Source organism: Salvelinus fontinalis, chromosome 27 (genome assembly GCF_029448725.1).
Source record: "Salvelinus fontinalis isolate EN_2023a chromosome 27, ASM2944872v1, whole genome shotgun sequence".
Taxonomy (NCBI): domain Eukaryota; kingdom Metazoa; phylum Chordata; class Actinopteri; order Salmoniformes; family Salmonidae; genus Salvelinus; species Salvelinus fontinalis.
The window spans coordinates 15,489,301-15,508,590 of NC_074691.1; the positions used below are offsets into that span (position 1 = coordinate 15,489,301).

The 19,290-nt window shown below is 43.8% G+C and overlaps 1 protein-coding gene across 2 annotated transcripts in view; it reads right to left on the reverse strand.

Moving 5' to 3' along the window:
* Positions 1 to 19,290, reverse strand: part of LOC129825133 (polypeptide N-acetylgalactosaminyltransferase 14-like) — a 135,417-nt gene that overhangs the window by 41,064 nt on the left and 75,063 nt on the right. The window contains exons 4-6 of one of the 2 annotated variants that reach the window (XM_055884958.1): positions 13,282 to 13,349; positions 9,595 to 9,660; positions 3,451 to 3,510 (exon numbers count right to left, since the gene is read on the reverse strand). In XM_055884958.1, coding sequence (XP_055740933.1) covers positions 3,451 to 3,510; positions 9,595 to 9,660; positions 13,282 to 13,349 — 194 coding nt within the window. The remainder of the gene's footprint in view (positions 1 to 3,450; positions 3,511 to 9,594; positions 9,661 to 13,281; positions 13,350 to 19,290) is intronic. The other variant, XM_055884959.1, reaches the window with a different exon arrangement.

Consider the following 19,290-nt stretch of genomic DNA (forward strand, 5'->3'; position numbering starts at 1 on the left):
AAAGTAACAGTCAGTATCTGGTGTGGCCACCAGCTGCATTAAGTACTGCAGTGCATCTCCTCCTCATGGACTGCATCAGATTTACCAGTTCTTGCTGTGAGATGTTACCCCACTCTTCCACCAAGGCACCTGCAAGTTCCCGGACATTTCTGGGTGGAATGGCCCTTGCCCTCCCCCTCCGATCCATCAGGTCTCAGACGTGCTCAATGGGATTGAGATCCGGGCTCTTCGCTGGCCATGGCAGAACACTGACATTCCTGTCTTGCAGGAAATCACACACAGAACGAGCAGTATGGCTGGTGGCATTGTCATGCTGGAGGGTCATGTCAGGATGAGCCTGCAGGAAGGGTACCACATGAGGGAGGAGGATGTCTTCCCTGTAACACACAGCGTTGAGATTGCCTGCAATGACAAATAGCTCAGTCCGATGATGTTGTGACACACCGCCCCAGACCATGACGGACCCTCCACCTCCAAATCGATCCCGCTCCAGAGTACAGGCCTCGGTGTAACGCTCATTCCTTCGACGATAAACGCGAATCGACCATCACCCCTGGTGAGACAAAACCACGACTCGTCAGTGAAGAGCACTTTTTGCCACTCCTGTCTGGTCCAGCGACGGTGGGTTTGTGCCCATAGGCGACGTTGTTGCCGGTGATCTCTGGTGAGGACCTGCCTTACAACATGCCTACAAGCCCTCAGTCCAGCCTCTCTCAGCCTATTGCGGACAGTCTGAGCACTGATGGAGGGATTGTGCGTTCCTGGTGTAACTCGGGCAGTTGTTGTTGCCATCCTGTACCTGTCCCGCAGGTGTGATGTTCGGATGTACCGATCCTGTGCAGGTGTTACACGTGGTCTGCCACTGGATGATCAGCTGTCCGTCCTGTCCCCCTGTAGCGCTGTCTTAGGCGTCTCACAGTACGGACATTGCAATTTATTGCCCAGGCCACATCTGCAGTCCTCATGCCTACTTGCAGCATGCCTAAGGCACGTTCACGCAGATGAGCAGGGACCCTGGGCATCTCTCTTTTAGTGTGATTCGGGGTCATTAGAAAAGCCTCTTTAGTGTCCTAAGTTTTCATAACTGTGACCTTAATTGCCTACCGTCTGTAAGCTGTTAGTGTCTTAACGACCGTTCCACAGGTGCATGTTCCTTAATTGTTTATGGTTCATTGAACAAGCATGGGAAACAGTGTTTAAACCCTTTACTATGACGATCTGTGAAGTTATTTGGATTTTTACAAATTATCTTTGAAAGACAGGGTCTTGAAAAAGGGACGTTTCTTTTTTTGCTGTTTATTTATGTATTTATCTCTCTCTTCTTCATACCAGGGCTCCTAATCACAGTTCTAGAAGAGGCTTTACGATATGAACCATGCTCTGTCCCCTCTGTCACATCACCCCCCCTTATCTGTCACAGGCTGAGAACAAGTCAAGAAGGTACACTGGGTTTTAGGTTAGTTTGCAAGAGAAGGTTTCATGTATTTCAGTCACGCTTGCACTGAGTACAATGACAACTAGGGGAATAAACATAAAATACATAAAAGTACAAGAAAATGTTTGGCAATGACAACAGTCTATTGCACCAGTCTACCATGAAATACTTTAAGACACTGAAGGCTTCAACAATGATCAAAACAGCCCCATATCTTCCTGTATTATACAGTACCTGAGGTGGATGCTGTCAGATAGTATCCATACTCTTTGGTGTTACTAGGTGAAGCTGCTTTTGGATATTTTGGGATGTCAGTTTGTCAGCCTGTGAGGTGAGATGGGGTTCATATCCATTACCCCTCTACTGAACCCACCTATCAGGGGAACTTCAAACGCCTTTGAGCGCTGGGGCACCTCTATCCACGCACAGCAATCTGCATCTCGTTACTGTCTGATTCCACCTCTCAGCTTTTCAACTTTATATTTCACTTCAGACTGTATAATGTGCTGAATCTGATGACTCTCTGCCTTAACAGACAAGCACAGACAGAAAGGGTGGAGGGCTTTTAACTAACAAGCTGCACATGCTGCTTTTCAGCGTTTTTCAGTTTGCTTTTTAAAACTAGCCTATTTAAAAGCTATTTATATGGCATCACTGAGAACACCCCTGTGGATTTATATAAAAGGTGACAAAGGGAGCTGCAAACTAATCATCATGACATATGAGTTTCCTGAAAACAATGTCTCATAATGCAATCTAATAGTTTTCTGTTTAGTGGTGCTCAGACTGTATAGCAGTCAACCTTTTGTGTTGATATAATATATTATAGAGATACACAAACTAGATTCACACGTTGTCTAGATGGGATCATGATGTATCTATGACACATACAGTGCTTTCAGAAAGTATTCACACCCCTTGACTTTTTCTACATTTTGTTGTGTTACAGCCTAAATTCAAAATGGATTAAATCAATTGTTTCTCTCACCCATCTACACACAATACCCCATAATGACAAAGTGAAAACATGTTTTTAATTTATGCAAATATATTGAAAATGAAAAACAGAAGTATCTCATTTACATAAGTATCTAATTTGCATAAATATCCACACCCCTGAGTCAATACTTTGTAGAAGCACTTTTGGCAGCTTTTACAGCTGTGAGTCTTTCTGGGTAAGTCTCTAAGAGCTTTCCACACCTGGATTGTGCAACATTTGCACATGATTATTTTCAAAATTCTTCAAGCTCTGTCAAATTGGATGTTGATCATTGCTAGTCAACCATTTTCAGGTCTTGCCATAGATTTTGAAGTAGATTTAAGTCAAAACTGTAACACTGGATGTTCCTGCCACTCAGGAACATTCACTGTCTTCTTGGAAAGCCAATCCAGTGTAGATTTCAAATCAAATCAAACGTTATTGGTCACATACACATATTTCTCAGATGTTATTGCGGATGTAGTGTTCCTTGTTTGTGTTCCTTGCTCCAACATTGCAGTAGTATCTAACAATTCACAACAACACACACAAATCTAAAAGTGAAGAATGGAATTAAGAAATATATAAACATTAGGACGTGCAATGTTGGAGTGGCATTGACTAAAATACAGTAGAATAGAATACAGTATATACATATGAAAAAAAGCAGTATGTAGACATTATTAAAGTGACCAGTGATTCCATGTCTATGTATATAGGGCAGCAGCCTCTAAGGTGCATGGTTGAGTAGCCGGCTAGTCATGGCTATTTAACAGTCTGATGGCCTTAAGATTGAAGCTATTTTTCAGCCTCTCAGTCCCAGCTTCGATGCACCTGGACTGACCTCACTTTCTGGATGATAGGTGTCCTGGAGGGCAGGCAGTGTGCCCCCGGTGATTGCATCGTCTGTGGATCTATTGGGGCGGTAAGCAAATTGAAGAGGATCTAGGGTGATATGATCCTTAACTAGCCTCTCAAAGCACTTCATGATGACAGAAGTGAGTGCTACGGGGCAATAGTCATTTAGTTCAGTTACCTTTGCTTCCTTGGGTACAGGAACAATGGTGGACATCTTGAAGCAAGTGGGGCCAGCAGACTGGGATAGGGAAAGATTGAATATGTCCGTAAACACTCCAGCCAGCTGGCCATTAAACTCTGTAACTGTTTTAAAGTCACTATTGGCCTCTTGGTGAAATCCCTGAGTGGTTTCGTTCCTCTACGGCAACTGAGTTAGGAAGGATGCCTGTATCTTCGTGGTGACTGGGTGTATTGATACACCATCAAAAGTGTGATTAATAACTTCACCATGTTCAAAGGGATATTCAATGTCTGCTTAAAAAAAAACGAATTTACCAATCAGTGCCCTTCTTTTTGCGAGGCATTGGAAAACCTCTCTGGTCTTTGTGGTTGAATCTGTGTTTGAAATTCACTGCTCGACTGAGGGACCTTACAGATAATTGTATGAGTGGGGTAAAGAGACGAGGTCGTCATTCAAAAACCATGTTAAACAATATTATTGCACACAGAGTGAGTCCATGCTACTTATTATGTGACTGGTTAAGTGCATTTTTACTCCTGAACTTATCTAGGCTTGCCATAACAAAAGGGTTGAATACTTATTGACTTAGGACAATTCAGCTTATTATTATTTATATTTTTTTGAAAAACATAATTCCACTTTCACATTATGGGTTATTGTGTGTAGGCCAGTGACAAAAACATCTTAATTTAATAAATTTTAAATTCATGCTGTAACACAGCAAAATGTGGAAAAAGTGAAGGGGAGAGAATACATGTATAGCATCACCACATAACACTCATATCCAAACCTCTCATGTCAACACCTCCCTGAATCTACTCTCTTGTCTCACAGCCAGCGGTGTAGTGTGGGGTATACGCAGGTACAGTATATGCCGTATAACATATTCTCACTTCTGAATCCCCAAAGATGTGTATCAAAGTAATGTAGTGGAAGTATCCACCGTATCAATTTGCCTATGTAGTAGAATAGAGAAATCATGCACAAAGTACCCTACCAACGGGACATTAAAAACTGTAATATCCTATGTTTCACGGAATCGTGGCTGAATGACGACAGTTTCAGCAAACCTTCACCCAAGATGTCCACCAGATGCATGTGCATTTTATTTTTCCATATATCTAGCCAAGATTTCCCGTCCTTCACACACGTGCTTCGCGTTCCAGTAGCTAAACGCTAGCTAGTTCAAGTTTGTGACTGTACTTCCGTTTGTACCACTGCACGGTAAACAAACGCACAAGCTGAAAATATTGAAAGCATGCGGTACACAGAATGCACTGCAACCTAGTGCGGCATCCCCAACGTAGAGTTGCGGACTGCTACATTGACAATTAATGACTTCCGCTGAAACGCGAAGAGTTTGATGCATCTGGTGGACATAAGGTGTACTAGAGTAGTTAGGAAAGACGTTTTTAAACTTATGATATCTGCCAGTAAATGCTAACAAAGACAGCAATGGGTATGCAAACCAGGTATTGAAAAACTTTGGTCCGAAGTCTTAGTTGAACTTTGTTGTGTGCAGTTCAGTCATAATGCACTGTTTGACTGGACATTTCTATAGGGTTTCACAAAAAAACCTTCCCAATTAAATTATGACAGCAAAGTAGGCCTCCTGGCACAATTATATTATAATGATTTATATCAATCGGGATCCATTTGTTTTGGATACTCTGCCATCACATGTACACTGTAGATGTAACATCTTCTTCCAACTCACACTCTCATACACATTTGTAACTTATTTTGTAAATAATGTTTCTGCAACCGTATCTTACAGCAAAAAAGAGCTTTTGGATATCAGGACAGCGATCACTCACCTCAGATTAGACAAAGATTTTTTCTTCAAAAAACAAGACGCACAAGATATTCTACAAAAAAACAGCAGGGCCGACATCCCCGTTATTTGCAAGAGGAAGCGACGCAGGTACAGAGGACAAAGAGCCGGATGCCTGGTCAGGACCCGGAAAAGGCGAGTGGGAAAGCTTCCCGTTACCGTCAATATTACTCGACAACGTGCAATCATTGGACAATAAACTGGATGAGGTACGATCACGAATATCTTACCAACGGGACATCAAAAACTGTAATATCCTATGTTTCACAGAATCGTGGCTGAATGACGACAGGGATATTCAGCTAGCGGTATACACGCTGCACCGGCAAGATAGAATAGCACACTCCGGTAACACGAGGGAGGGAGACGGACTGTGCAAATTTGTAAACAACAGCTGGGGCACGAAATCTAAGAAAGTCTCTAGATTTTGCTCGCCTGAAGTAGAGTATATTGTGATAGATTTCAGGCCACACTACTTGCCTAGAGAGTTTTCAGCTATACTTTTCGTGGCTGTTTATTTACCACCACAGATAGATGCTGGCACTAAGACCGCACTCAGTCAGCTGTATAAGGAAATAAGCAAACAGGAAACCACTCGCCCAGAGGCGGCGCTCCTAGTGGCCGGAGACTTTAATGCAGGGAAACTTAAATCAGTTCTACCAAATTTCCATCAACATGTTAAACGTGCAACCAGAGAGAAAAAATTATAGATCACCTGTACTCCACACACAGAGACGCGTACAAAGCTCTCCCTCGCCCTCCATTTGGTAAATCCGACCACAACTCTATTCTCCTGTGTCCTGCTTACAAGCAAAAATTAAAGCAGGAAGCACCAATCAATCAATCAATCAAGTTTATTTTATATAGCCCTTCGTACATCAGCTAATATCTCGAAGTGCTGTACAGAAACCCAGCCTAAAACCCAAAACAGCAATCAATGCAGGTGTAGAAGCACCTGCATTGCTTGCAGTGATTCAGTCTATAAAAAAGTGGTCAGATGAAGCAGATGCTAAACTACAGGACTGTTTTGCTATCACAGACTGGAACATGTTCCGGGATTCTTCCGATTGCATTGAGGAGTACACCACATCAGTCACTGGCTTTATCAATAAGTGCATCGAGGATGTCGTCCCCACAGTGACTGTACGTACATACCCCAACCAGAAGCCATGGATTACAGGCAACATTTGCACTGAGCTAAAGGGTAGAGCTGCCGCTTTCAAGGTGCGGAACTCTAACCCGGAAGCTTACAAGAAATCCTGCTATGCCCTGCGACGAACCATCAAACAGGCAAAGCGTCAATACAGGGCTAAGATTGAATCATACTACACCGGCTCCGAAGCTCGCCTTATGTGACAGAGCTTGCAAACTATTACAGACTACAAAGGGAAGCACAGCCGCGAGCTGCCCAGTGACACGAGCCTACCAGACGAGCCTTCTACGCTCGCTTCGAGGCAAGCAACACTGAGGCATGCATGAGAGCATCAGCTGTTCCGGATGACTGTGTGATCACGCTCTCCGTAGCCGACGTGAGTAAGACCTTTTAAACAGGTCAACATACACAAGGCTGTGCGGCCAGACGGATTACCAGGACGTGTGCTCCGGGCATGTGCTGACCAACTGGCAGGTGTCTTCAATTACATTTTCAACATGTCCCTAATTGAGTCTGTAATACCACCATGTTTCAAGCAGACCACCATAGTCCCTGTGCCCAAGAACACAAATTCAACCTGCCTAAATGACTACAGACCCGTAGCACTCACGTCTGTAGCCATGAAGTGCTTTGAAAAGTTGGTAATGGCTCACATCAACACCATTATCCCAGAAACCCTAGACCCACTCCAATCTGCATATCGCCCCAACAGATCCACAGATGTTGCAATCTTTATTGCACTCTACACTGCCCTTTCCCACCTGTACAAAAGGAACACTTATGTGAGAATGCTATTCATTGACTACAGCTCAGCATTCAACACGATAGTGCCCTCAAAGCTCATCACTAAGCTAAGGATCCTGGGACTAAACACCTCCCTCTACAACTGGATCCTGAACTTCCTGACGGGCCGCCCCCAGATGGTGAGGATAGGTAGCAACACATCTGCCACGCAGATCCTCAACACTGGAGCTCCCCAGGGGTGCGTACTCAGTCCCCTCCTGGACTCCCTGTTCACCCACAACTGCATGGCCAGGCATGACTCCAACACCATCATTAAGTTTGCAGATGACACAACAGTGCTAGGCCTGATCACCGACAATGACGAGACAGCCTATAGGGAGGAAGTCAGAGACCTGGCCGGGTGGTGCCAGAATAACAACCTATCCCTCAACGTAACCAAGACTAAGGAGATGATTGTGGAAGACAATCGTGAAGAGGGCACAACAAAGGGTAGTGCTTCACTGGGGCTAAGCTGCCTGCCATCCAGGACCTCTACACCAGGTGGTGTCAGAGAAAGGCCCTAAAAATTGTCAAAGACCCCAGCCACCCCAGTCATAGACTGTTCTCTCTACTACCGCATGGCAAGCGATACCGGAGTGCCAAGTGTAGGACAAAAAGGCTTCTCAACAGTTTTTACCCCCAAGCCATAAGACTCCTGAACAGGTAATCAAATGGCTACCCGGACTATTTGCATTGTGTGTGACCCCCAACCCCTCTTTTTACAACAGCTGCTACTCTTTGTTAATCATATATGCATAATCATTTTAACTATACATTCATGTACATACTACCTCAATTGGCCCGACCAACCAGTGCTCCCGCACATTGGCTAACCGGCTATCTGCATTGTGTCCCACCCACCACCCGCCAACCCCTCTTTTACACTACTGCTACTCTCTGTTCATCATATATGCATAGTCACTTTAACCATATCTACATGTACATACTACCTCAATCAACCTGACTAACTGGTGTCTGTATGTAGCCTCGCTACTTCTATAGCCTCGCTACTGTATATAGCCTGTCTTTTTAGTGTTGTTTTATTTCTTTACCTACCTATTGTTCACCTAACACAGCTCACTTTCCAGCCCACTTTCCAGCTCACACTCTCAAACACATAGATCCCCTGAACGCAGCACACTTTCCAGCCCACTTTCCAGCTCACACTCTCAAACACATAGATCCCCTGAACGCTGCACACTTTCCAGCCCACTTTCCAGCTCACACTCTCAAACACATAGATCCCCTGAACGCAGCACACTTTCCAGATCCCAATCACCTGAATTCTGATCACCTGTTCACACACCTGTATGTCATTATCACACACTATTTAGTTCAGTTCTTTGCACCCCATCATTGTGAGGTATTAGTTGTTTTGTGACACACTTCTATTTGGAGTGCTGGGTTTCCCATTGAATTCTCCTGTGTATGATAGTTTTGGCCTGTCTCACTAATGACACCTGTTGCCTATTTCTTGCCTGTACTTTAGATCAGATTTCCTGTTATCAACCTGTTGCCTGATCTCCCAGACTACGCTACTAGCCTTTTCCCTGCCTGTACTGCCTGTACTGTTTCCTTTTTGGCCCCCCTGTGTATGACCTTCTGCCTGTCCCTGGACCCAGCTACCTGCCTCCTCCTGTGGTCCTTTACTAAATAAACACCTGCTGTGCCCTGCGCTTTAAACCAGCTCTCTGTCTCCCAGTGTGTTCATTACAGTAGACCTACATTGTAGACTACAGTATAGAAATCAAATGTATCTTGCTAGGTGCCCAATTGAATTAAAGGGCAACTACACCCTCTCAAAAATACATCTCCTGATGTGGTTTCAGCATTGTTGTGGACTTAGAACACCCAATTTGTTCCAGTTTTCTATTTAAAACATTAAAGGTTTCACACAGAGGCATCTTCCCACTGGGCACAGATGTCAAATCAACGTCTAGTCCACACTGGTTCAATGTAACTTCATTGAAATGACGTTTAAACAATGTTGATTCTACCAGGGTGTGCCCAGTGGGTTTTGTTCACCAGGCGGGACGTTTGAGAATGATTTTGCCAAGTTAGGGTATATGCATTTCTCCAGGCACCACTACACCACTACACCACTGCTCACAGCTGGTGCTTTTCCCTGTGCTCTGTAATCATCTACCACAGGCAGGCTACTAGTGCTCCAATCAGAGGAACCATCCTCCTGGTCTACTGTTATCGCCTCATAACAACATTCGGCTCTAATGCTGCTCTTCCCTCTCAGAAGACAACTGGTGGTGGGCTCAATGGTATGTGTTCAAGTTGACGACACAATTGTGTACTGCACGGATAAAATACTCTCAACACACACACACATGCAAGCACGCACACAAATGAACTACGTTACCTTCTCTCCTGTCATTCTGAAGACACTTTACTTTGGGCAACTTGGTGAGTAGAAGGCAGTCGTTTGCTGAAAGAGAGCATTTGATTGAGGGTTAGATGCAATGTCATCAACAGTGTCACCGACACATTGCATGGTACTGGACTTGAATTGTAATAAACACATTGACAGAGACAGGGGAAATCTTTTCAATCACTTATCTTTTTTTTCCCGACAGATGACCCAGAATGGGAGAGCTCGTCTCATCCATCTCCAATCCATTTCCACACTGCCTCCTGCTGGAATCATGTCTATCTCTAGCTCTGCTCACAGCTTCTCCTCTCCTCTACTCACCATAACTCACTGTAGTCATCTACAGCATCAGGATGATCTACTCTACTCACCATAACTCACTGTAGTCATCTACAGTATCAGCATGATCTACTCTCCTCTACTCACCATAACTCACTGTAGTCATCTACAGCATCAGGATGATCTACTCTCCTCTACTCACCATAACTCACTGTAGTCATCTACAGTATCAGGATGATCTACTCTACTCACCATAACTCACTGTAGTCATCTACAGTATCAGCATGATCTACTCTCCTCTACTCACCATAACTCACTGTAGTCATCTACAGCATCAGGATGATCTACTCTCCTCTACTCACCATAACTCACTGTAGTCATCTACAGTATCAGGATGATCTACTCTACTCACCATAACTCACTGTAGTCATCTACAGCATCAGGATGATCTACTCTCCTCTACTCACCATAACTCACTGTAGTCATCTACAGCATCAGGATGATCTACTCTACTCACCATAACTCACTGTAGTCATCTACAGCACCAGCATGATCTACTCTATTCTACTCACCATAACTCACTGTAGTCATCTACAGCATCAGGATGATCTACTCTCCTCTACTCACCATAACTCACTGTAGTCATCTACAGCATCAGGATGATCTACTCTCCTCTACTCACCATAACTCACTGTAGTCATCTACAGTATCAGGATGATCTACTCTACTCACCATAACTCACTGTAGTCATCTACAGTATCAGGATGATCTACTCTACTCACCATAACTCACTGTAGTCATCTACAGCATCAGGATGATCTACTCTCCTCTACTCACCATAACTCACTGTAGTCATCTACAGCATCAGGATGATCTACTCTACTCACCATAACTCACTGTAGTCATCTACAGTATCAGGATGATCTACTCTACTCACCATAACTCACTGTAGTCATCTACAGCACCAGCATGATCTACTCTCCTCTACTCACCATTACTCACTGTAGTCATCTACAGTATCAGGATGATCTACTCTACTCACCATAACTCACTGTAGTCATCTACAGCACCAGCATGATCTACTCTATTCTACTCACCATAACTCACTGTAGTCATCTACAGTATCAGGATGATCTACTCTACTCACCATAACTCACTGTAGTCATCTACAGTATCAGGATGATCTACTCTACTCACCATAACTCACTGTAGTCATCTACAGCACCAGCATGATCTACTCTATTCTACTCACCATAACTCACTGTAGTCATCTACAGCATCAGGATGATCTACTCTCCTCTACTCACCATAACTCACTGTAGTCATCTACAGCACCAGCATGATCTCCTCTACTCACCATAACTCACTGTAGTCATCTACAGTATCAGGATGATCTACTCTACTCACCATAACTCACTGTAGTCATCTACAGTATCAAGATGATCTACTCTACTCACCATAACTCACTGTAGTCATCTACAGCATCAGGATGATCTACTCTACTCACCATAACTCACTGTAGTCATCTACAGTATCAGGATGATCTACTCTACTCACCATAACTCACTGTAGTCATCTACAGTATCAGGATGATCTACTCTACTCACCATAACTCACTGTAGTCATCTACAGCATCAGGATGATCTACTCTCCTCTACTCACCATAACTCACTGTAGTCATCTACAGTATCAGCATGATCTACTCTCCTCTACTCACCATAACTCACTGTAGTCATCTACAGTATCAGGATGATCTACTCTACTCACCATAACTCACTGTAGTCATCTACAGCATCAGGATGATCTACTCTCCTCTACTCACCATAACTCACTGTAGTCATCTACAGTATCAGGATGATCTACTCTACTCACCATAACTCACTGTAGTCATCTACAGCACCAGCATGATCTACTCTATTCTACTCACCATAACTCACTGTAGTCATCTACAGTATCAGGATGATCTACTCTACTCACCATAACTCACTGTAGTCATCTACAGTATCAGGATGATCTACTCTACTCACCATAACTCACTGTAGTCATCTACAGCATCAGGATGATCTACTCTCCTCTACTCACCATAACTCACTGTAGTCATCTACAGCACCAGCATGATCTACTCTCCTCTACTCACCATAACTCACTGTAGTCATCTACAGTATCAGGATGATCTACTCTACTCACCATAACTCACTGTAGTCATCTACAGCATCAGGATGATCTACTCTCCTCTACTCACCATAACTCACTGTAGTCATCTACAGTACCAGCATGATCTACTCTCCTCTACTCACCATAACTCACTGTAGTCATCTACAGCATCAGGATGATCTACTCTCCTCTACTCACCATAACTCACTGTAGTCATCTACAGCACCAGCATGATCTACTCTATTCTACTCACCATAACTCACTGTAGTCATCTACAGCACCAGCATGATCTCCTCTACTCACCATAACTCACTGTAGTCATCTACAGCATCAGGATGATCTACTCTCCTCTACTCACCATAACTCACTGTAGTCATCTACAGTATCAGCATGATCTACTCTCCTCTACTCACCATAACTCACTGTAGTCATCTACAGTATCAGGATGATCTACTCTCCTCTACTCACCATAACTCACTGTAGTCATCTACAGTATCAGGATGATCTACTCTACTCACCATAACTTACTGTAGTCATCTACAGTATCAGGATGATCTACTCTACTCACCATAACTCACTGTAGTCATCTACAGCACCAGCATGATCTACTCTATTCTACTCACCATAACTCACTGTAGTCATCTACAGCACCAGCATGATCTACTCTACTCACCATAACTCACTGTAGTCATCTACAGCACCAGCATGATCTACTCTCCTCTACTACCATAACTCACTGTAGTCATCTACAGTATCAGGATGATCTACTCTACTCACCATAACTCACTGTAGTCATCTACAGTATCAGGATGATCTACTCTACTCACCATAACTCACTGTAGTCATCTACAGCACCAGCATGATCTACTCTATTCTACTCACCATAACTCACTGTAGTCATCTACAGCATCAGGATGATATACTCTATTCTACTCACCATAACTCACTGTAGTCATCTACAGTATCAGCATGATCTACTCTATTCTACTCACCATAACTCACTGTAGTCATCTACAGTATCAGGATGATCTACTCTACTCACCATAACTCACTGTAGTCATCTACAGCACCAGTATGATCTACTCTCCTCTACTCACCATAACTCACTGTAGTCATCTACAGCACCAGCATGATCTACTCTACTCACCATCCTCACTGTAGTCATCTACCAGGATGATCTACTCTCCTCTACTCACCATCCTCACTGTAGTCATTTACCAGGATGATCTACTCTCTTCTACTCACCATCCTCACTGTAGTCATCTACCAGGATGATCTCGTGAATCAGGTGGACTGGCGTCCGGTTCAGCACACTGCAAAAGGAAAGGGGAGAAACAGTAGAGTTAGTAAAAACTATTGCATTTCTTAAAGACGACAATCGTTACATAGCTGCAAGTACTGTAATCTACTTTTCCCCCACATTATGGGAAAAATTGAGAATGACATTTCGGCTTTAATAAACCAACACTATTTCATTAGTTCTGAAGATTAAAAAATTAAAAATTCATAACGTCAGCCCCCAAAATTCAATTTGGATGGTTTTCTATTAAGTGTATGGGAAAATACAGGAACACTCTTTCTGGCTGTAGCTCTTTTCCCTCCTAACACCATCCTTTCATATTAAACTCTCACTTTATAAGAACCAGACTGGAATCCCCCTCTAACATTATCTCTCCTCTCCTGGGGCACATGGCTGAACAGCAGGTCATGGAGCAAGAAGAGATGGAGAGAGAGCTGCAACACCTCCCTCAAATGACTTCACCTTTTATCCCAGTCTGAATCAAGTCACATCCACCCTCTTCTCCTCCCTCGCAGGCACTCATTCCCTCTACCTACCACACCCACAAATTATCTCTCTCTCTCTCTATTCCCTGATCTACACCACTCCGCCCACCTAAAGCTAAACCTCTCTCCTCTCCTCTCAGCCTGGCCAACTTCCTGGAGAGATTACACACACCAGTGGAGAGCAGAGCATGTCTACCCAGACAGCCAATCAGCATAACCATCCCTGTCCCATTACTGGTCAGGCGTGCTCCGGTGATAGCGGTGAAATTATGGAAGGGGACAACACAGTGATGCTCACAGGACTCAAGGTGGATTTGCTGTGTGATTTGTAGCATGGTGTGAGGGCATCTCTCTCTTTCCCTTCCTTTCCCTTCCTTTCTCTCACTGTCTTTCCACCCCCGCCCTCTCCCTCTGCCGTGTGCTCTCTCTCTCTCTCTCTCTCTCTCTCTCTCTCTCTCTCTCTCTCTCTCTCTCTCTCTCTCTCTCTCTCTCTCTCTCTCTCTCTCTCTCTCTCTCTCTCTCTCTCTCTCTCTCCCCTCCTCTCCTGTCTGGGTGAATAATTGGAGGGCTGTCAGGCTTGTAGGTCTGTTCTTCTATCGCTGTGCATGCTGGACCCATTCATCACTCCATTCCCCTCCTCCTCTCCCCCTCCTCTTCCCTCCCTCTCTATCCCGCTCCATCCACCCTCCACTGGCGCCTGATCCTCATGCCTTTATTAATGCCCCTGACAGAAATCCGTTCCTGGTGGCAACAGGAAAAGCTTTACAGTAAGACAGAGCCCTGATTCAGATTCTAAATGCAGCCTAATCAGGGGAGGCGGATGACTATAGCCCTGTGGGCTATATCTAGAACAGCAGCATCACTAATGTCTACTGTAGACTTTATTCTAGACTGTATTTTCCCCTCTTTTTATGATAATCAGTCGGTTTCATATGAAGACTAAAATGTAATGTATCGGGCATGAATAACATTTAAGTGAAAGTTCTCTCGAACCATGTAAAATCCCTAATATAGTGTGTGAGTCAGTCGTAAATGTGGCGAGAAGTTCTGAGAAAACACAATTGAGTTGAGAGTCTCATGTGGGAGTTCCAAAGCTGGGTCCAGACCGATACTGTAGAATTTGGCATTCACTGCGACACTGACTGTTCCAAGAACATCAAACCCACTGAGAAAACATTTAGTCTGTGCTGGATGTAGACAGTACTGTACGTCAAATCTATTATGGACTGTCGGATGACTGCTAAATGACAGATTGACAGACATATTTGTGAATCTTTTTTTGGGAAAGACAGCTAGAAGAAACCTACAAATATTAGGCAATTAACCATTTTCAATACAAAAACGGATTAATTGGCATCATTCCAAAGCCAGGTTAGGTAATATTTCCTTTCAAAATGAAGCTAACACAAACCATGTGGAATTACTACCCCCAATAAAAAGGACTGGGTTAGCAGAGCGGTAGAAATGTGTTTAATGTACATTGCGGTCTTAGAATGTCGTTATATTGATTCCTGCTGTGTTTATGGGGTGGCTCAGCACTTTGAGTCCACACTCACCACCCAAACACAGGAGAGAAGCCCTTTGACTGCCAAATTCATTTCTGTTTCTCCTGATGCATTCCAAAATGCCTGAGTAGGAGGAAGACATTATGAGTAAACACAGCATCAATAAAATCCATTGTGGCACATGCAGGAATAGGTGACATTTGAAAATAATACAGTCTACATTACCCACTGGGCACAGACGTCATTTCAACATTTAGTTTTGATTTACATTTGGCTGAGTTGTGAATTCAACGTGAAATCTACCACAAATGTCACCATGTCATTGTATTTAGGTTAAAAGTTGGGTAAAAAAAAGAAAAGAAAAGAGATAATTCCTTTACGTTGATGACTTTTTGTCATCACATAGAATGTTTTAGGGGGAAATGACATGGAAACAACATTGATTCAACCAGTTTTCCCCAGTGGGTATTTTCCCATTTGTTTAGTGCTGTTCGTCATGAGTGTGTACTGAAGGCGTCAGCTCGCTCTATATTAAACACACTACTCACTACCCATTTAGACACGTTTTGACCACCTACTTCTCCTCTATGGCTGTTTGGCACAGAGAGCGTCTCGTCAAACATCAGTAGAATATAGCATCCCGGTGTAGTATGGGGTCAATGACTGTTTCCCTGTTCTTAGTTTGCTTTACCTGCTGTGGATATGAAAACACAGGCCTATACTTCCTGCTCCTCCTCACCTCACCTCTCCTCACCTCTCCTGACTTCACTATTCCTCCTCTTTCAAATTCCCCCCCATTCCTCTCATTTATTTTCCTCTACTTTCCACTCTCATCTCCACTGTGTATTCATTATCTCTACCTCTCTTCCCTTACCCCCCCCCCCCTCTTCTCACTTCCATATTATTCTCCTCCCCTTCCCCTCTCTTCTCCTGATCTATCGGTCCCAGCACTGTCTGAGAGAGCAGGGTCTTAAGAGGGTTTCCAGCCTGTTGCCCCCTCTCCACCTCTGAGGGTTCTGAGGGCTGGACTGTAATAATAGCCTCTGTCAGCACTAACACAAATCAAAGAGAGAGGCCCACGGCCTGCTTTTCAACTTCGCTCTGTATCAATGTTTGGTTCTGGCGTCAGAGAAAGAGAGAGAGAGAGAGAGATGGACTAACAGACAGACCGGCTGAGGATTCTGGTGGGCTGTGCGTCAGGGGGTCTATCTGGGTCTAACCAGCCCATGAACCCCAGACAACTTGATTAATGCAGAGAAATCTCAGGAGATGAGGGTTGTTGTTGTTTTTCTTATTAGCTACATCACCGGCGGCAGCGGCCGCAGCGTGTGGTGGAGGGCTGAGTGAGGCTGTGTAATTACATGCAGGCAGAATAGAGGCCGTCATGATTACACAAACATGCCGACAGACATGGAGCACTGTGTTAATTAAACCCCACCCACTGAGGCTGAGACCCCTGAGGGCCACAGGGAAGGTACTGGTACTGTGCCACCTCAGGAGGTATTTAACTGCTGGGCTATGTGGCTCAGTGTGCTGTATACAGTACACTACCCTGGACAAAGTAGTATGTAATGAGGTAGGCACACACACAGAGAGAGAGAGAGAGAGAGAGAGAGAGAGAGAGAGAGAGAGAGAGAGAGAGAGAGAGAGTGAAAGAGAGAGAGAGAGAGAGTGAAAGAGAGAGAGTGAAAGAGAGAGAGAGAAACCCCAAAAAGACTAAATCATTTCCAGAGAAGATCCAGATCTCAGGGAATTAGACCAAAGTTCGCAATTGGTACAAAATATATAGAGTACTGTACACACTACAATTACTTAGGTTTAAAAATAAGCTCAAGTGGACACCTTAATGAGGCAGTGAATGAACTGAGAGAGAAAGCACGCAGGGTGTTCTACAGCATTAAAAAAACGAATTCAAATTGAAATACCTATTAAAATTTGGCTAAAACTAATTGAATGTGTCATTGAACCAATTGCACTTTATGGCAGCGAGGTGTGGTGTCCACTTGCAAAACAAGATTTCATCAAATGAGACAAACACCTCATTGAAACCCTGCATGCAGAGTTCTGTAAGATTCTCCTACATGTCAAGAGGAAAACTACAAACAATGCATGCAGGGCAGAATTAGGCCAATATCCACTTATAATAAAAACTCAAAAAAGAGCAATTCAGTTTTGGAAACATCTAAAATATCATTACCAAGGCCTGCAATGCCAAGAGCTGAGCAAAGAAAAGAGTCCCCTCATCCAGCTGGTCCTGGGGCTGAGTTAACAAAGTTGTTCTACTAACACACTGAAGCCTCAGGACCAGAAAATCCAATCAATCAGAATAAACCAAATTACAACACAGTCAAAACAAAACTATATTGCTTATTGTGAAAAACAAGCACAAGCACAAAGCAAAATGCAGTGCTATCTGGCCCTAAATCGACAGTACACCGTGGCTAAATATTTGACCATGGTTACTGATCAAAACCTTAGAAAAACCTTGACAAAGTACAGGCTCAGTGAGCACAGCCTTGACATTGACAAGGGTAGACACAGGAAACGCTGGCTCCCTGTAGAGGAAAGGCCGTGCAACCACTGCACAACAGCAGAACCTGAGACAGAGCTGCATTTCCTGACAAAATGTCAAAAACCTAAAACAATTAGAGAGTGTCATTTACCCAAATTTGAAACCCATATTCAATGTTTAAAAGACCTCTCTGATGAGGATAGGCTACTCATCCTGTTGGGGGAGGACGCAGAGAGCTGTGGGTTGGCAGCGCACTACATTGCTGCCTGCCATTAGATGAGGGACAGTGTCTGACAGACCTATCAACCTGCACATGTCCTCTACTGTATGTTTATTGTTATTGTTCAATGTATGGTTATTTTGCCCCTTGGTTATTGTTGTTACTGTTGTCCCGTTGACAATTTTGATACTTATTATTTTCATATTGTAAATATCCAAAGTAAGCTTTGGCAATATGTACATTGTTACGTCATGCCAATAAAGCAAATTGAATTGAATTGAATTGAAAATTGAGAGAGACAGAGAGAGAGAGAGAGAGACAGAGAGAGAGAGAGAGAGAGATACAAAGAGAGAGAGAGAGAGAGAGAGAGAGTAACAAAGAGAGAGAGAGAAAGAGAGAGAGACATAGAGACAGAGAGAGAGAGAGAGAGAGATACAAAGAGAGAGAGAGAGAGAGAGAGTAACAAAGAGAGAGAGAGAAAGAGAGAGAGACATAGAGAGAGAGAGAGAGATACAAAGAGAGAGAGAGAAAGAGAGAGAGAGACATAGAGAGAGAGAGACATAGAGAGAGCGAGAGCGAGAGAGACAGTGTCACGACTTCCACCGTAGGTGGTTCCTCTCCCTGTTCAGGCGGTGCTCGGCGGTCGGCGTTGCCGGCCTACTAGCCGAGCACCGATCCATTTTTCCTTTTCTGTTTGTTTTGTTTTTGGTTCTTTCACACCTGGTTTCATCTGCTGTAGTTTCTGTGTGTATAATTACCCCTGTTGCCTGCTTAGGTTTGTGCGGGATTATTTGTTTCATGTTGCTCATTGAGGTTGGGCCTCAGTTATTTTCACCTATATACCGATTGTGTATAAGTTTAAGGAGCGTTGTTTTTCCTCCTTCCGTGAGTAACTGTGTTCTCTTTTGTCGTGGGCGTTTATTTGGTATTGTACCTGACCCTATTGCTGTGGACTTGCCTATTAAAAGACGCTACTTGGACATCTCTGCTCTCCTGTGCTTGACTCCTTCACCTACCTCTAAATACAATATCGCAACACACATAGAGAGACAGAGAGAGAGAGAGACGTGTGTGTTTTCTAGATGAATTCATTATCAGAAAAGTGAACTGCTATTTGCTGCTTCTCTGTTGATATTGTTTGGGATGGAGCCTGAAGCTAGGCACCATTATATCCTGAGCCTCTGAGCCTGCAGTGAAGCAACAGGCGCAATTACAAACCTTTTTTCTTTGCA